Genomic DNA, 19,994 nt, shown 5'->3' with positions numbered 1-19,994 from the left:
GTGCCTTTCCTCCAATCAGCTGTCTCCCAATGTAATCCAATACTACACTGCTACTGCTGAACCAAGAAGTGAAAATTCAAACACAATGTGCACTTTCTAAACCTTATATAAAGCTGAAGATAGCAGATATACATGAAAAACGTATGTAGGGAGATTTGATTCATCTCTGTGTATCATCTGAGGCTGTTAACTTCACTGGGTATATGTGAGGGTTTACATCAACTTTAAGGAAGGAAAAAAAAAAAAAAAAAAACAACCTTGAGGCTTTAGAACCACTTTAAGCTGGCAATACATGGATCAGAATTTGGCAGAGTCAGCAGAGTCCATCTGAGATTTGATCCACCTATGGGCAGGTTGATTGTACCAAAGTCAATCCATTGGTTTACTTGGGTTCAACCAGCCTGTCAGATTTCTTACATGAGAACACTGCCAGTGGCTATAACCAGTAGCAGTAATCATTGTGTTCTGCCAGCCAGGAAGGCTCCTTGCGTTGTTGAGACAGAAGATCCTGAAGATCTTGCAAGTCCATAGAACTTCTGGGGTTTATTCCAGGTCAATGTACATCTGCCTAGGCCAGTCCAAAGCCATGATAATTGCTGGAATGCCCTCTGTCTTGATCTTGGTACACAGAAAAAAAAAAAAAAAAAAAAAAAAAAAAAAAAAAAAAAGGTAGTTTAAAAGGAGAATAGCATAGCAAAGGTACTGATCCCACAGAGCATCCACTACTTCCACTAGAGCAGGGGTAATGAATTAAAATTCAAGGAGGTCTGGTCGCCAAAATTTTCTTTGGGCGGAGGTCCGAATCTCAAGTCTGTGCTATGACTCAGAAAGATTGTAGTCACTGTATATCTATCAAAAACATGAGAAATGTACAATTTCCTTAGCATTTCAACAATATTTATTGTCAAGTTTCAGTTACAATATTAAACATGTGGACAGTTGGAACTAGGATAGCTTTACATTGCCCCTTTACATCAGGTGTCCCTATCACAGTGCCCCTTTACATCTGGTGTCCCCATCACAGTGCTCCTGTACATCAGGTGTCCCCATCATAGTGCCCTTGTACATCAGGTGTCCCCATCACAGTGCCCCTTAACATCAGGTGTCCCCATCACAGTGCTCCTGTACATCAAGTGTCCCCATCACAGTGCCCTTGTACATCAGGTGCCCTTGTACATCAGGTGCCCCATCACAGTGCCCTTGTACATCAGGTTCCCCCATCACAGTGCCCTTGTACATCAGGTTCCCTCATCACAGTGCATCTTTAAATCGGGTGCTCCCATCACAGTGCGTCTTTAAATCGGGTGCCCCCATCACAGTGCCCCTTTACATCAGGCATTCCTGTCAGAGTGTCCCCTTACATAAGATGTCCCCATCAGAGTCCCCCTTAACAAACTGTGCACATCAGGGTGCCCCTTAACATAAAATAAGGGTCATGCTGATGGGCACATTTTATATTAAGGGGCACTCTGATGGACACAACAAAACGTGCCCCTTAACTTAAAATTTGCCCATCAGAGTGCACCTTTTAATATAAAATGTACCCATCAGTGTTGCTCTTAAAATAAAATATGCCCATTAGCATGCCCCTTAACATGAAATAAGGGTCACACTGATGGCTGCCTATTATGTTAGGAGGCACTCTGATGGACACATTTTATTTTAAGGGGCATGCTGATGGGTATATTTTTAATGTGCACATCAATGGGCATATTTTGTAGTGCACATTTTTTGTGCCCATCAGCGTGCCCCTTAACAAAATATGCCCATTGATGTGCACATTAAAAATATACCCATCAGTGTGCCCCGTAAAATAAAATTTGTCCATCGGAGTACCCCTCAACATAAAAGGTGCCCATCAGCATGACCCTTATTTTATGTTAAGGGGCACGCTGATGGGGACATTTTATTTTAAGGGGCACGCTGATGGGTATATTTTTAAATGTGCACACCGATGGGCATATTTTGTTAAGGGGCACATCAGTGTGCACATAAAAAATATACCCATGTGCTCCTTACAAAAAAAGCCCAGCATTGTGCATATTAAGAATATACCTATCAGTGTGCCCCTTAAAATATGCCCAACAGTGTGCACAATAAAAACAGTCTCATGAATGATCACTAATGTGCCCACATACCTTAACTGCAGGAGGGAGGGCACAACTGAAGCTGTCTGGCAAGGAGAGCCAGGACCCGGGAATAGGCAACCGCGGGCAGCAGGGGAGGGCGGGGCGCGCATGTGACGTCACACCCCTACTGCCCGTGAGCATGAGTGTCTCTTCAGCTCCGAGAGACGTGGCCAGGAGCAGGGGGCGGGCACATGCGCGCAGCATCACTGGTTGCTGGGGAAACCCGCGGTTCCAGCAAACCAGTGATTGCTGTAATTTACTACGCTGGCGGCACAGCGGTCCGGGCAGAAGTTCCGCTCGGTCCGGACTCGGACCGCGGGCCGCCATTTAAGAGGATCCAGATTGCATGATCCTCTCTCACTGGTAGGATGGTTTAGTGCTGTAGAGACAACTAAATCACCTGAAGACCCTGACAGTTGATCAGGAGATAAGACTCCTCTGAAAGGGTGCCCAGGACCCTTCCCTAGCTTGGCTGGCTGACATTTATGGTGAGGATTCTCCAAAAGATAGGAAAGAAGGACCTACACAAGGTCAGAGCTGGATACCTGGGCCACCAAGCCAGGAACAATCTGGTCCTCAGTGAATCACTCCTTCTAGGGACCAGATTGACTTTTCCCACAAAGACAAAACACTGCATTGTAGAGGTCTGGAGTGAAAATAAGCAAATGGAACAGTCTCGAAGGAGGCTACCATCAGTCTCATGACAAAAGTGGAGAGTCGGACTCCCCCCAGTGTGAATCTAAGACTGAAATGTATCCGATTGAAGGAATGAATGCTCTGGCCTGAGCTGTGCCCACGTCAAAAACCTCAAAACCATGAATGAATTAATGAAATACTTGTATAGCGCACAATGTGAACTGAAATCGCCTCTAGGCACTGTGGCGAGCTTTGATCATCTACTAAAAGAGGAAGGTCTTGAGTTTTTTCCTAAAAGCCAGGTGATTTTCTTCCAGGCGGATGTTGATTGGTAGAGCATTCCATAGCCGAGGACCTTGAACAGCGAATCTCCGATCCCCCTTGGATTTATACCGGGCTTTGGGCACGAGGAGGAGGTTTTTGTTGGCTGATCGAAGACTGCGGGTTGGTGTGTAATGATTTATTTTCTCCATTAAGTATTGCGGAACTTCTCTATGCACGCATTTGAGGGTGAGGCAAAGGGTCTTGAACGTGATCCGATTTTTTATGGTTAGCCAATGTAAGCTCCTCAGCGAAGGAGAGATGGATTCCCAGTTTTTTTTTCCTGTTATCAGCCTTGCCGCCGTGTTTTGGATTAGTTGTAATCGCGCAAGTTGATATTGTGGTAATCCTATGTAAAGCGAGTTTGCGTAGCCCAGTCGTGAATTAATGATTGTTCCAACTACCACTGCTTTGTCATTCTTTGGGATAAAAGGGATGAGTCTGCGAAGCATGCGCAGCAGATGGTGAGATCCACTGACTACTGCTCCTATTTGTGCATCCATTGACATTTGTGCGTCTAAAATAACCCCGAGACTCTTGGCTTTGGTCTTTGGGGAGATAGTCTGCCCAAAGACGGTTGGTGGAGACCAGGAGGTTTTGGTTGCAAGCTTATGATTTGGGTGTAAGATAAGAAGCTCTGTCTTTGATTCGTTCAGATGGAGGGAAAGAGTGGTCATCCAGTCCTCTATTGATTTGAGGCAGTTTTCAAGTTGTTGTTGGTGATCTTTTTTTCCATTGATCCGGAAATAAAGTTGCATGTCGTCAGCGTAAGAGTGGAAGCAGAGATCTGAGCATCTGATGATTTGAAGGAGTGAGTTTGTTCTAGTGACAATTCTTAAATGAAAACATTCAAAGCTTTGGGATCAAAATGGGGATGATGCCTCCATTGGGTTTGGGGATTAACAGGTTGGAATAAAACCTCTGAAACTATAGCTACGGGAACTGTGGCAAAGAAACTTTGATCCAAAAAATTGGTGTGGGCTTCCCGCAGGTTTGCAAATCTGTGCAGTGACACAGGAAGGATGGAGGTGCAAAACAAAGGGAGTTATTAGCAGAATTTCAGACCAAGTTCCAGATGCTCGAAGACAGAATCAAGAGTCAGTCCTAAGAGATTTGAAATCAATGTAGAAAAGAGCCTTGATTGACTGGTTGAAGGACCGATAGTAAAAAAGTAGGCTACAGCAGAGATGGATCCTTCTAGGACACTTGTAGGGTGGCACAGTGGTGTAGTGGTTAGTGCTCTTGCCTAGCAGTAAAAAGGGTCGCTGGTTCGAATCCCAACCACAGAACTACCTGCGTGGGTTTCCTCTGGGTACTCCAGTTTCCTCCCACACTCCAAAGACATGCAGGTAGGTTAATTGGCTTCTATCCAAAAATTGGCCCTAGTATATGAATGGGGACCTTGGATTGTGGGCTGTTCATTTGAACTGGAACTGGATGGACTGGTGTCTTTAACCAACCTTACTAACGACACTTTCTTCAGCAAATATGATATTTAAGGTTGGAGCGTTCACAATATACACGACCTCAAAAATTACCAAAACACAATTGGAGTTTAAAGGTGTAATCAATAAAAATTGATATTACAAAAATAAATATTTTTCCTAAATGAAATGTATCTAAGAAAAACATATATACACACACACTATATATATATATATATATATATATATATATATATATATATATATATATACACACATACACACACACACACACACACACACACACACACACACACACACATACATACATACATATATATATATATATATATACACATACATACATACACATACACACATGCATACATACTACAGCTCAGTGGTCACAATACAAAAGAACGGTTGCCTCTACATGTTTCACCACTATGGTGGCTTCTGGAGCTTTTGTAGGACCTTAATACATTATCACCCTTTAAAAGATCATGGTTCCAAGGATGCCCCATGGCCCACCAAGAGCTCCAATGAGGTGTCTATGTGAAGGGAGAATAATAACCGTGTAGACCACACCCTGTTTTAATGAGAGGTTGACAAAGTAATGGGCTGATACTAATATCTTCCCAAAGACGCAAACTTCATATACTAGCAGCATTTGGTATTACTATGATACCTTTGAACCCAGGGCGATCCAAAACAACTGTTCTATCCCGGAGGGCTAACCCAGGTTCAAAAGGGTTAATCCCTCTGGGATAGACCAATTGTTTTGGATCTTCCTGGGTTCAATGGTATCCTAGCAATACCAAATTAGTGAACATTGGTACTTTTAAAGAAGGTATTACCTAGATGTATACCACAAATGACACCCCAAAATAAATTCTGATACTCCTCCCGAGTATTACGATACCACATGTGTGGGACTTCTCCACAGCCTGGCCACTCAGAGAGGCCCAACATGCAGGGAGCGCCATCACGTGTTCTAGGAGCATAAATTACACATCTAACTTGACTACCTATTACACTTTTGAAGGCCCTGGAGCACCAGGACAATGACGTGGCACTGATGACAGATGGCACTGTTACGTGGCACTGATGACAGATGCCACTAATACATGGCACTAATATGTGGCACTGATGACAGATGGCACCAATATGTGGCACTGATGACAGATGGCACTTTTACGTGGCACTGATGACACGTGTCATCAATATGTGGCACTGATGACAGATGGCACTGATACATGGCATTGATGACACTGATAACCAGATGGCACGTGACACTGACAGGTGGCACTTATACGTAGCACTGGGGACAGATGGCACTGACAGGTGGCAGTGACATTGTGGGCACTTTATTTTCTTTCTTTTTTTCTGCTCTCGGCCGCTGCAGCCATTCATCTCTCCCTCCTCACGCGCTGTCTCTGTCTGAGGAGGGAGAGCCGGCAATGAGAGATGATCTCATGTGTTTACATCTCACGCCGATTGCACTGTAACGGCCGCTGTGTTTGGCCATTTACAGCGATCTGTGACTGGCTGTGTCCAAGGGACACGGCCAGCACAGAACTTCCCCGATGCGCGCTCACGGGAGCGCGCAATGCGGAAGTAAACAGGAGGACATCCAGGGACAGCCTCCCGGCAATTGGCGTCCACGCTGCAGCCGTTTTTCGGCTATAGCGTGGACGCCTAGTGGTTAAACTCCAATTGTGTTTTGGTCATTTTTGAATGTATTTCTTCAGTTTGCTTAACGCAGATGAATAATGACGTGTTTATAAGCACCCCACGAAATTAAGGGTCGGTTTCCAAAAAGGACCAGAACAGGTTACTGATATATAGAATTTTGTGATACATGGAATATTATCTTACTTAATGCAATATAATGTACTGGTACATTTTCTAAAGGAACATATTACATGCCTCTGAGGTTTACTTGTTTCAATACTGACAGACAACATGAAAATACTTTTTAGTACTTTCAGGCAAGTCTTACTTCGGTGGATGATGTCATGTTCAACCACTCACCAGTTCAAAGTGAACCTGTGCTTTTCATATGTAAAACACACGTTTGGGCAGAGAGGTATATTAGAATTAGACTTGCGTAAGGCTATCTTTGCAACATTGCTAGGTGCCCGAGTAGCTGACCGACATGCACAAACTTTTTGACAGGTGAGGAGTCACATACTCCCCCATTGCTCGAAGTATTGAGTATTTATTTTGCTCCTAGAAAATTTAATTTTCCAGGAGTCTTTCAGAACAGCACCTGAGCGAGTGGCTCCTGCCACTTGCCAACAGGAAACACCTCTGCAGCAAACCACTGAACATTAACAGGAGGCTCCTTCCCACATGTTGCCAGTAGTAGTAGAGAACCTCTAGCCCCTAGCTGGAACACAATCGCCATATAGTTAGTCACAGCATACAAAAAAACAATAGGGTGAGTTGTTGCTGTCCTGAAAGACTTCTGGAAAACAAGTTACCGGTAAATCTAACTTGAGTTTTTCCTTAAAGAGAGATCTCGTAAGTGCCTTGAAAAACCCTGTGACCAAAGCTTCTGAAGAAATTGATCTCTCAAGAAAAACCCCTAATGCAGCCACTTGCACTTTAAGAGTGCTGACAGCAAGACCCTTGTCTGCATCCTTTTGTAAGAATTCTAATAGAGACAATGTCTTTCACATCTCTATTTTCTGAATGACACCAAGAGACGTAGACCTTCCACACTTTGGCATAAATAGCTCTAGTTACCTTCTTCCTACTGGAAAGTAACGTTGTTATTAAAGGTTTTGAAAAGCCTTTGTTCCTTAGCATCTGCTCTTCAGATACCAGGCAGTGAGACTTTTCCTGGCTACATCCGGGTGATGCACTGGGCCTTGTAGAAGTAAATCCTGTCTGAGAGGAAGCTGCCAAAATGGTTTGATTGCCATTTGCAGAATGGTGGAAAACCAAGCCTCTCTTTGGCCAGAATGGAGTAATCAGAATTATCAATACAGAAATAAAGTATTTTCCTCAATACCAGTGGAATCAGCTGGAATGGCGGAAAAGCTTACCCCAGGTGAAAATTCCAAGGGTGCGCCAAAGTGTCTATTCCCCGTGAACCGTTGTCTCTGTGCAGGGAAAAGAATCACGGGAGCTGTGTGTTTTGCCTTAATGCAAACAGGTCCACTTGTGGATGGCCCAGGTCCTGGTGATTAATGCAAAAACCTCTGTATTCAGGCTCCACTCTGCCTCCTGGACCCTAGGCCTGCTCAAAAAATCTGCCACTTCTTTTAATGTGCCTTTGAGATGGACTGCGGATAAGGACAGTAGGTGGTTTTCTGCCCATTCCAGAATTTTTTCTGACAGTAACTGAAGAGTTTTGCTTCTCGTGCCTCCCTGTTTGGTCAGGTAGGCTATGGTAGTGGCATTATCCGATAGAATCTGGACATGGACACCTAGGAGGTTTAGAGAGAAGGCAGCCAACGCTAAGGCGACTGCTTTTAACCCTCACCAATTTGAGGATATTTCTTCTTCGGTCTGTGACCATGTTCCCTGTGCCAAATCCTGACCCATATGGGACCCCCGTCCCCACATACTGGCGCTGTGGTTCCATACTTTTAAAATGAACCTCTGGTGACCGCCAACCTCAGGCATTTCTGGGACTGAGGTGCCATAGGAATATGTAGGTACACATAGGCACACAAACCCCCTCCGATCGCCCCCCCCTCCCCCTCCCAGTCACAGTGTCACTGATTGCAGTGATCATTTATTTACTGATCACTGCATTCAGTGTCAGTTGTGACAGTAAAAAGTGTCAGGGCAGTTAGTGTTAGGTCCAGGGTAGCCCCCTACCACCCCCCAATAAAGGTTTAACCCCCTGATTGCCCTTAGAGTTAACCCTTTCACCCTCTTTTGCCAGTGTCACTAAGCGATCGTTTTTCTGATCGCTGCATTAGTGTCACTGGTGCCGCTAAGCAGCTAGTTCTTTTTTTAGGTTCACCGCCAGGTTTTTATAGCGCTAGGTACCCCGATATACTAACCAATAATGGTTTTAACCCCCTGATTGCCCCTAGTTAACCCTTTCATCAGCGATCACCGTATAAGTGTCACTGGTGACGCTGGTTAGCCAGTTAGTTATTTAGGTTCCCCGTCAGGTTTTTATATATAGCGCCAGGGACCCCCATATACTACCTAATAAAAATTTGAACCCCCTAATTGCCACTAGTTAACCCTTTCACCAGTGATCACCGTATAAGTGTTACGGGTGACTCTGGTTAGTTAGTTTGCTTTTTATAGCATCAGGGCACCCACCATTTATTACCCAATAAAGGTTTAACCCCCTGTTCACCCGATGGGTGATATCAATTAGGTTTTAGGGTCAGGGTCTGCGTCGCCCCAGGCAGCGCTAGGTTAGTGCCAGTACCGCTAACACCCACGCGCAAAGCATAAACCTCCCGTAGTGGTATAGAATCTGAACAGATCAATATCTGATCTGATCAGATCTATACTAGCGTCCCCAGCAGTTTAGGGTTCCAAAAAAACGCATTGTTCGCAGGATCAGCCCAGATACCTGCTAGCACCTGCGTTTTGCCCCTCCGCCCAGCCCACCCAAGTGCAGTATCGATCGATCACTGTCACTTACAAAATACTAAACACATAACTGTAGCGATCGCAGAGTCAGGCCTGATCCCTGCGATCGCTAACAGTTTTTTTTGGTAGCGTTTAATATTTAAATCCGGAAGGCAGTGCTTGAATTTCGGGGTCCCGTACGTGGCTAGGCTCCCAAAAAGTCCCCCACATGTGGTATCCCCGTACTCGGGAGAAGCAGCAGAATTTATTTTGGGGTGTAATTTGACTTATGCCCATAGCATGTGTGAGTAATAGATCATTTAGTGACAACTTTGTGCAAAAAAAAAAAAAATTGTAATATTCCTGCAACTTGTGGCAAAATGTAAAATATTTCATGGACTCAACATGCCTCTCAGTAAATAGCTTGGGGTGTCTACTTTCCAAAATGGGGTCATTTGGGGGGGTTTTGTGCTATTTTGGCATTTTATTGCCTTCGAAACTGTGATAGGTAGTAAGGAGTGAAATTAAAAATTTGCACCCTTAGAAATCCTGAAGGCAGTGATTGGTTTTCGGGGTGCCGTACGCGGCTAGACTCCCAAAAAGTCCCACATATGTGATATCCCCGTACTCAGGAGAAGCAGCAGAATATATTTTGGGGTGCAATTCCACATATAACTATGGCATGTGTGAGCATTATATCATTTAGTGACAACTTTTTGTAAACTTTTTTTTTTTGTGTCATTATTCAATCACTTGGGACAAAAAAAAAAAAAAATATTCAATGGGCTCAACGTGCCCCTCAGCAATTTCCTTGGGGTGTCTACTTTCCAAAATGGGGTCATTTGGGGGGGGGGGGGGAGAGTTTGTACTGCCCTGTCATTTTAGCACCTCAAGAAATTAGATAGGCAGTCATAAATTAAAAGCTGTGTAAATTCCAGAAAATGTACTCTAGTTTGTAGACGCTATAACTTTTGCGCAAACCAATATACGCTTATTGACATTTTTTTTACTAAAGACATGTGGCTGAATACATTTTGCCCTAAATGTATGACTAAAATTGAGTTTATTAGATTTTTCTTATAATAAAAAGTAGAAAATATCTTTATTTCTCAAAATGTTCGGTCTTTTTCCATTTATATCGCAAAAAAAAAAAAAAAAAAAAAAAAAAAAAACGCAGAGGCAATCAAATACCATCAAAAGAAAGCTCTATTTGTGGGAAGAAAAAGGACGCAAATTTCGTTTGGGTACAACATTGCATGACCGTGCAATTACTAGTTAAAGCAGTGCAGTGCGAAATTGTAAAAAGACCTCTGGTCCTTAGGCTGAAAATTGGTCCGGGGCTGAAGTGGTTAAACAGGCCATCTACCTGTTCTAAAGGGAAAATATCCCTCCTGGGTAAGAGAACCTGCCTCCGTCTCCACCACAGGGACTAATAGTGAGCCCTGAGAGGATTGTGAGGTAGCTGGCTGACTTAGGAATGGATTTGCTAGTGAAGAGCGAAAATGATTGAATGGTGGCATCCAGTTCTTTTTTAACTGATGCAAACTGAAGTCAAAGCTTCTTCTTTGACTAGAGAATCAATACAAAACACAGTCTTCTTCCAGCCTTCAGGTAGTTTCGCTTAACATGAAGGACACTTCTTTTTTGTTACCGGATCAGAGCTCTTGGTCTGCCGTGATACAAAAAAGGACACAAAAAAAAAAAAAAAATAGGAAAAACACACATCTTAGTAAGACAACCTGTGCCATAGTAAAAATAGGGCAGTATCACAACCACCCCTCACCTGGGCCTTGCTGGTGCCTGTCCCACTTGCTTTCGCCATCGATTCCATCAAGGAGCAATGTGTGTGTACGTGGCTGGATGCCGTTCCGGACTCCATTAGTGCTGCTGAACCAGTAAATATGCATCAGCCCCGTTCCTTCCTCCCCCCCCCCCCTGCAACTTCTGACAGAAATGACGCTGCGCGTCTGCTCAGTGGACGCCTCCCCTTCCGGATACCTCGCTTCTGGTGGATGCAGTCACCAAATGCCATTCCCAAGATGGCGGCGTTAGAGAAGGGAGGCGGAGAACAAAAAAAAATGTCTGCCTGCACCTCTCGATGTTGCCCAGGAATGACACCCGCAGCAGTCCTGGCTCTCCCCGAGCACGCTGAAGAGGGAGAAGGAGCCCATCCAGCAGAACTCTGTGGAATGGGAGGAACAAGCTCTCTGAGGTAAAAAAGAGAGGGGAAAAAAAAAAAAAAAAACAACGGTGGAACAGGAAGCCTGGCCTCTCAGGACAGCACCTAAGAGTTCCTGACTCCCACTAAGTGTTCCCTTCCGGAAGAAACACAAAAACTAGCAACATGTGGGAAGGAGCCTCCTTTTAAAGGGTGGTGGAAGAGGTGTTTCCTGTTGGCAAGTGGGAGGAGCCACTCTCTCAGATGCTGGCCTGAAAGACGTTAAGGGACACTATGTATGCACTTGCTTGAGGGCTACCATTAAATGTGAACATGTTGTTTTGCCTTGCATGGGCAATCCACAGGTTTGCTTTAAGACTTCCAAGAATCCCACAGATCATGGCAATGACATGCATTAACCAAACAAATTTGGGGTGCCGTTCAAGACTAGAGCCAGGTTCTCTCTTGTGGTACACCACTGGGAGTTCTGGCAAGGACAGAACTTATCCCAGCTTCAATGATACAACAGAAAAAGGTCCTATGGGCTTGCACATTACTGCAGGCCCCTTCAGCTGGAGCCTGGGCTGAGGCTTCCACTTCACATATCGACAGGGTCTCGTAGTGATGTGTGGCACATAGGACCTTTTTTGTCCTATGGCACACATTAACGTATGTATAAATACAGGTGTATTAAACAAGATGTTGATGCCCAAACACAGCCCATAATAGTTTTTCTAAGACCGTAAAATGTCTTCCCTCCATCCATCCAAGAAAATTAAACATTCAATAAAATTGCTGAGAACAGTCAGGAACATGCAATGATCTTACTGTTATCTTCATGTGATGTGCAGTGCAGAGAGCCATCAGGTGAAGTTGAAATATGTTCAATAGCTGCACCTAAACGTGGCAGAAATTCCTTCTTCTGTTCCAGGCTGATAGACCATTGTACCAGCACAGATTCAACACCGCCACTAAATAACACAGTACCTAAAAACACAGAAAATGGAAATGCTTCAAAAATGTATTTGTGTGCCTACTGTTATTTTGTTAAAGAAGAACTGCAGAAAGAGTGTTAAATTAAAATCAGATGTGTGCAATCAGCGCCACCTATAAATATATACTTTATTTTTATTGTAACTCCTACACTAAGTGATCAAAAAAATAACTATATACTGTATCAAACTGTGTTCAGCAGCTTGCTGAACACCTATTAGTGATTTCACCACACTAAGCAATAAAATTGATATATAAAAAACATATGGTGCAGCGCTGCTGAATATTCAATATTGTGAAAAACTTGTAATGAGTCACAAAAGACAATAATAATGAGTAAACATACAGATGTGTAAAGTAGTCCTTTAGAAAAATATATTCCACCACTGGAATATAGTTTCACTACCACCAGGTAAATTGAATGCTCACCTCACTCCTGTTAATAACAGACTTATTTTACAACTCCCGCCAGTCTCTTTGAAGTATGTTTGGCCGTAAAACTTCCTTCCTTAGATCTAGTACTCCCATGTGGGCCAATACTCCTCACACGGACCACATGTAATACAAAGGCAACTATAGTGCTCTCTGTCTGTTTGACTCATTTATTAAAATACACTTACAAGAAATCTGATTAAAAACAGCATGTATAAATCACCAAACGATCGTCAGACTGCTCACCATACCATTTGGTTTTCGGAAGCTGCGTGACGTCCCGGACTGAACTCCTCCCTCCATCACACAACTGCTGAAACCCAAATGGTGTGGCGAGCAGTCTGACGATCGTTTGGTGATTTATAAATGGCGTTTTTAATCAGATTTCTTGTAAGTACATTTATTATGGGGCACCTTAATAAATGATTCAAACAGAGAGCGCTGTAGAGTTGCCTTTGGGTTACATGTGGTCTGTGTGAGGAGTATTGGCCCAGATGGGAGTACTAGATCTAAGGAAGGAGGTTTTACATCCACTTCAAAAGAGACTGGTGGGAGTTGTAAAATAAGTCTGTTATTAACAGGAGTGAGGTGAGCGTTCAATTCACCTGGTGGTGGTGGCACTAGTTAATTTAAGAAGATTTGAGCAAGGCGGTGGAAAAAAAAAAAATAATAATAATTAAAAAAAAAATGATGATATGTAACTTTTACTTTACACATCTATATGTTTATTTACTCGTTGTCTTTTGTGACTCATTAGGCGTTGTTCACAGTATTGAATATTCAGCATGTGTTTAAATTATTTGTAGAATGAGTTACTACATTTCCACACACACACAGCAAACATTTTATTGAACACTGTTGGGATAGAGTTTCTAACAACAAACATATTTGCTACATAGTTTAAGGCCCTTTCTATTGTCAGTGGGCAGGTCCCAATGAATCTAGCTATGAAAGCTACCATTACAGATTCAGATTTTTTATATATGCCCCATTTCCCCACAAACCTTGGTACCCAAAGTGGCATAGCTTTACCTAATTTTGCAGAAGAGCAGTGCCTACATCACCAGTGACAAGGCTATAGGGCTAGTGAGTGGAGGTAAAGAGGAAAGGTTTAAATGGGATTTTTTTTTTCTGGGTGAGGGTGTAGCATTTTTTTCATAGTTAAATAGGGTAGTAGTAGCTGAATTGCAAATCAAAAATCCATTTTACAATTTTTCCTAAGTTGACCTTGGAGATTTAGGGATAAGAAACCTATGGTAACCCATGAGAGTTGAAAAATATTTTACATCAGAGCTGTATGTTGCTAGGACACAATCAGTAGTTAAGGTTGGGTTCACACTAGCTGCGGCCGCTGCTCACAGCAGGGGGACCGTTGTGTGTCCCTGTTCATCCGTTTCAGGTGCGAATAATGTCCGTATATTTGCCTGAATTCGGACCTGAAACTGAGCCAAAGACGCACAGGACCCTTTTCCAGTGCGCACTGCAGCCACCCCAGAGGTGTGTGAACTGGCTTCATTGAGAACCGGTCAGTATTTCTTGTATCCAATTTGCATAAGTGTGAACCGCATGTAAATGATGATTCTTTCACATCTTTTGGAATGGTTAGAAAGAGAAAGTTTTTAAGAGACTCTCTTGTCCTTATCCTGGAGCCTCCAGCAAGGAGATTGCTGGATCACAGACTGGTTCTACAAAGTCGAATTCATATAGATACTAAAATGGAGAACCACTAATTTATGGTTTGAGATGATAACCCAGAACACTGATGCCACAACGATCTCTGAAAGATTTCTAACAATATGAACTGACAGTATCCCTGGCTAGGCCATTATGGTAGCGTTATTCTGACCACCACAGCTTTAAAGTTCTTGCTATCTGTATCAAAACTATAGCGAGTAATTAAGTTTTGCCTACTATGGCCAATAAAATCTTTTGCAGGTAAATTAAACTAAAAACAATAAGTGAAATACACATGAAAAAAGGGACAAATGCGTTTTCAATACAGACCATGAACAGAAAAGGCAAGATCAGCAACAGCATCGTGGTGCCAGTGAAGGGTGGAGTATGTGTATTCTTGATTGTGATTGAAATTTCTCCTATATAAAAACAGAAAGCAGTATATTTTGCAATCGGAAACATTGTTTTGGATAACATTTATATTTTTGGTGCCCAGGACTAGGGATTATTATCTTAAAAATATGTACTTGTATCCCCTCAACCTATCAAAGCTACACTGTGGAATACAGGTTTCACTGCTTAAGGAACAGAGAACCGACTGACCAGCAATAACACTATTATGAATGTAAACCACAACAACTTTTTCTTGTTCTTTATTTTTCTAAATATACCTTTTAGATAGTATTGAACCGACAAAACAAGCAAAAACTATTGATCCTGCCAAAATCCTCCAAAGATACAGTAAGGTGAGCGTTCTCAACATACTGTTATTGCAGGATCACCAGGTGAAAACAATTGCCTCAAAAATATAAACTACTGCAGCCACCACATCTTAACCCCTTCATGCCAACATAACGCAAATATGCGTCCTTCAGCTTCAAGGGGTTGTACTAGATTGATGTCCGCAGCTATACGCATCATCCCGGTACCGCTTAGAGCGGACGGTCGACTTTCTTGTAACAACAACAGATGAGGCTAAGTAGCCGCTCGAATGTTATTACAGGCAGTGGGAGGGGACACCCCCCCCCCATTCTTGAGGCTCGCCTGGGCTCTCCTGTCCCACCAGGAGGTTCGAGCGACTGGACCAAGACCAGAACAATGTCTAAATCATTTACATTCCATCATTACGTCAAAATGGTTTACATTCCTTGTGACAGCAATAAAAGTGATCACAAATATAATAAATTTACGTAAGTTACGCCCGCAAATGTAAACAGCGTTCAAACCGCACGTGAGGTAGCGATCGTTAGAGCGAGAGCAATAGTTTTCAAGCAAAACCTCCGCTGCAACTCTAAAAACAAGTAACCTGTAGAAAGTTTAAAGCGTCACCTATGGAGATTTTTAAGTACCGTAGTTTGTTGTCATCCCACAAGTGTATGCAATTTTAAAGCACGATATGTCAAGTATCTATTTACTCAGAGTAACATCATCTTTCAAATGATACAAAAAAAAAAAAAAAAAAAGGCTAACTTTAGAGTCTTTTTTTTTTTTTTTTTAATTCATGAAAATGTATTGCTTACAAAAAAATTGCATTTGAACATTTGAAAGACCGCTGTTCAAATTCAGTGTCAGATAAAATAATGCAACAATCGCCATTTTGTTCTCTAGGGTCACTGATAAAAGAAAAAAAAAAAGAAAAAATTATATATGTGTTTGGGGGTTCTAAGTAATTTTCTAGCAAAAAATACTGATTTTAACTTTAAGCAACAAGTGTCAGAAAAAGCCTTAGGCATGTAGGGGTTAACTTATTCAGTTGTCCAATATTACATTTTTGTTCTTTGATATGGTTACGCTTTAAGGCTAATTGGGATTACCGTATAGCAAAACCATCTAATCCTAATGGGTGAGAAAAAAAAAAAAATGGGGGGTGGGGTAGAATTGACCACCTGCACATAATGGTTAAACGTCAGCTTTCTGTCAGACAAAGCTTTATTCAAGAAAGTGGTCCTTTCCCGAATATCAGTCTATTCATTTGTTTAACCACTTCCCACCCGGCCAATGTACATATACGGCCGGGTGGGAGCCGTCTACTCCTGATAGGACGTTCAGGAACGTCCATCAGGAGAAGCGGGATCGCGCGTGCGCGCGCAGCGGCGCGATCCCGATGCGCCCGTGTCACCGGGACACGGCGCATCTCAGATCGGCAGGAGGGCTCTGTGATTGGCCCTCCTGATCACATGACGGCCGTGTCCAATCACGGCCGTCATGTGATGTAAACAAACAGCCGGTTGCTAGGCAATCGGCTCCTCCTCTCCTCACACAGAAGTCATCGCTGAGGAGAGGAGAGCAGATTGCTGCAGCCGGCTGATGATCAGTGAGTATGAGCTGTTTTTTACAGCTTTTTACTCACTGATCTTCAGTCTAGTGTAAACACACAACACACCACACAGTGTAAACACAGTCCCCACATATGTCCCCATAACACACATGTCCCCAAAACATACATGTCCCCAAAAAATAAAAACACATGTCCCTAATAATAAAAACATGTCCCCCACATATGTCCCACTAAAATCACTTGTCCCAATGATTATGTGCACACATATGTACGTGATCACCTGCACACATATGTACATGATCATTTGCGTACATATGTCTGTAATCACACAAACCAATTATTATACACTTAACGGAATTTTTTTTACCAAAAACATGTAGCAGAATACATTTTGGCTTAAATTTATGACAAAATTAGATTTTATTGGATTTCTTTTAAAATAGAAAAAAGAAAATATTGTTTTTTTTCCAAATTTCCGCTTTTTTGCGCTTATATCGCAAAAAATAAAAAACGGAGTCGTGAATAAATACCACCAAAATAAAGCTCTATTTGTGCGAACAAAATGATAAAAATTTCATTTGGGTACAGTGTAGCATGACCGTGCAATTGTCACTGAAAGCGCTAGAGCGATGAAAGCTGAAAATTGGTCTGGGAAGGAAGGGGGCGAAAGTGCCCTGTATTGTAGTGGTTAACCGCTTCAATACCCTTCCTGCCAAGGCCAGTTTTCAGCTTTTATGTGACGTCCTCCCAAAACAAGTGCTCCTGCCCGGCCATTCTTTTACAATAGGCTGGGTGGGAAGAGGTTGAGGGGAACCTGTCAGAATAGAAATGCGATCAGTCAAAGAGCACTTGATTTGAATATACTGCAAAAAAAATTGTTATACATATGCTTGCCCTAGGTTTGACATTCAAAGGTTGGTAAATATATCACTTTTTGCATCATATGGAGTTTTTTCCTAATCCCTCCGTCTTCTCTAAAGCAGGAAGATTTATGTAAATCCATGTCAGAAACATACATATACAAACATAAATGACAATGCAAACTATGTAACACTGTATTTAGGGAGACAAGCACTCACCAGAGTCTAATCTTGCCATCTTTGTGTCCTGTGGCTATGCAGTCCTCATTAGGATGACATTTCACAACAGTGAATATGTTGTTGCCACCCTTTTTGCTTGCTGCACTTAAACTGAATCTGAGTAACAATATAAACATTTGCCATTATGTAATTTACCATTTATAAATAGAAATATCACTATGCAGTACCAGCATTGTAGTTTTTGTTCAATTACCATCTTTTATTTAAGCTTCCAACAAGATAAGATTATGTAATAAAAAAAGAGGTATAACCGAGTTGGTGCTGAATTAGTCATAGTGAGTGTACAGCTTGTATAACAGTGTAAATTTGCTGTCTCCTCAAAATAACTCAACACACAGCCATTAATGTCTACACCGCTGGCAACAAAAGTGAGTACACCCCTAAGTAAAAATGTCCAAATCCTGCCCAAAGTGTCAATATTTTGTGTGGCCACCATTATTTTCCAGCCCTGCCTTTAACCCTCTTGGGCATGGAGAGCTTCACAGGTTGCCAATAGAGTCCTCTTCCACTCCTCCATGATGATAGCACAGAGCTGGTGGATGTTAGAGACCTTGCACTCCTCCACCTTCCGTTTGAGGATGCCCCACAGATGCTCAATAGGGTTTAGGTCTGGAGACATGCTTGGCCAGTCCATCACCTTTACCCTCAGCTTCCTTAGCAAGGCAATGGTCGTCTTGGAGGTGCGTTTGGGGTCGTTATGTTGGAATACTGCCCTGCAGCCCAGTCTTCTAAGGGAGGGGATCATGCTTTGCTTCAGTATGTCACAGTACATGTTGCCATTCATGGTTCCCTCAATGAACTGTAGCTCCCCATTGCCAGCAGCACTCATGCAGCCCCAGACCATGACACTCCCACCACCATGCTTGTCTGTAGGCAAGACACATTTGTCTTTATACTCCTCACCTGGTTACTGCCACAAACGCTTGACACCATCTGAACCAATTAAGTTTATCTTGGTCTCAGACCAAAGGAGAGAAAGGCAATGGCTCCAGTAATCCATTTCCTTACTTAGTCTGCTTGTATTCAGCAAACTGCTTGCAGGCTTTCTTGTGCATCATCTTTAGAAAAGGCTTCCTTCATTTGATGCAGTGTGCAGCGTATGGTCTGTGCTCCGACAGGCTGACCCCTCCCCCCCACCCCTTCTATCGATGTAGCAATGCTGGCAGCACTCATATGTCTATTTCCCAAAGACAACCTCTGGATATGATGCTGGACACATGCACTCAACGTCTTTGGTCGACCATGATGAGGCCTGTTCTGAGTTGAACCTGTCCTGTTAAACCGCTGTATCATCTTGGCCACCGTGCTGCAGCTCAGTTTCAGGGTATTGGCAATCTTCTTATAGCCTAGGCCAGCTTTACGTAGAGCAACAATACTTTTTTTCAGCTCCTCAGTGTTCTTTGCCATGAGGTGCCTTGTTAAACTTCCAGTAATCAGTATGAGTGTGAGAGCGATAACACCAAATTAAACACATCTGCTCTCCATTCACACCTGAGACCTTGTAACACCAACGAGTCAAATGACACCGGGGAGGGAAAATGGATAATTGGGCCAGATTTGGACATTTTCACGTAGGGGTGTACTCACTTTTGTTGCCAGCGGTTTAGACATTAATGGCTGTGAGTTTAGTTATTTTGAGGGGACAGCAAATTTACACTGTTATACAAGCTGTACACTCACTACTTTACATTGTAGCAAAGTGTCATTTCTTCAGTGTTGTCACATGAAAAGATAAAATAAAATATTTACAAAAATGTGGGGGGGTGTACTCACTTTTGTGAGATAATGTAGGGGTTCTTCTTTATGTAAAAGAAAAAAGAAAAATACTTGTTTTCACTCTTTGTTGTATATCAGTGCTGCTGATCTCCTGCAGCCTAATGCACCCACTTCCTGTCCATATGCACGCACTTCAGCAATGGCTGCATGAAATGTATCAGTTTTTGCGAGTCACAGGTACATATCGCAGTCACAGGAGTCTCTTAGTTAATTTACCCCAATCGCAATGGTGCCATGAATCAAGCTATTTGAATAAGTGGCGAAACATCATCAATGATAAAGAACAAGTCCAATAGAATGTGAATACTACTAGCTATACAATGATCTGGATAAATGAGAACGTCCCCAGACAACAAAACATGTATGAGCATATGAAGTCTGTCTAAATTCGCTCCCCTAGTATGTGTGAGTTGGGTACCTTAGATCATAAGCTCCTTGAGGGCATGGACAGATGTGAATATAATATATATGTAAAGTGTTGCGTAAATAGATGGTGCTATACAAGTATGTGAAATAAAATAA

The 19,994-nt window shown here is 42.6% G+C and overlaps 1 protein-coding gene across 1 annotated transcript in view; it reads right to left on the bottom strand.

The window, feature by feature from the left end:
- Positions 1 to 19,994, bottom strand: part of WDR75 (WD repeat domain 75) — a 125,803-nt gene that overhangs the window by 93,517 nt on the left and 12,292 nt on the right. Inside the window, exons 7-9 of the mRNA XM_077448699.1 lie at positions 17,676 to 17,792; positions 14,649 to 14,737; positions 12,048 to 12,206 (exon numbers count right to left, since the gene is read on the bottom strand). Coding sequence (XP_077304825.1) covers positions 12,048 to 12,206; positions 14,649 to 14,737; positions 17,676 to 17,792 — 365 coding nt within the window. The remainder of the gene's footprint in view (positions 1 to 12,047; positions 12,207 to 14,648; positions 14,738 to 17,675; positions 17,793 to 19,994) is intronic.

Source organism: Lithobates pipiens, unplaced genomic scaffold, assembly GCF_037356315.1.
Source record: "Lithobates pipiens isolate NorthernLeopardFrog02 unplaced genomic scaffold, aLitPip1_a1.2 Scaffold_22, whole genome shotgun sequence".
NCBI lineage: Eukaryota > Metazoa > Chordata > Amphibia > Anura > Ranidae > Lithobates > Lithobates pipiens.
This window is presented reverse-complemented; position numbering and strand designations above follow the sequence as displayed.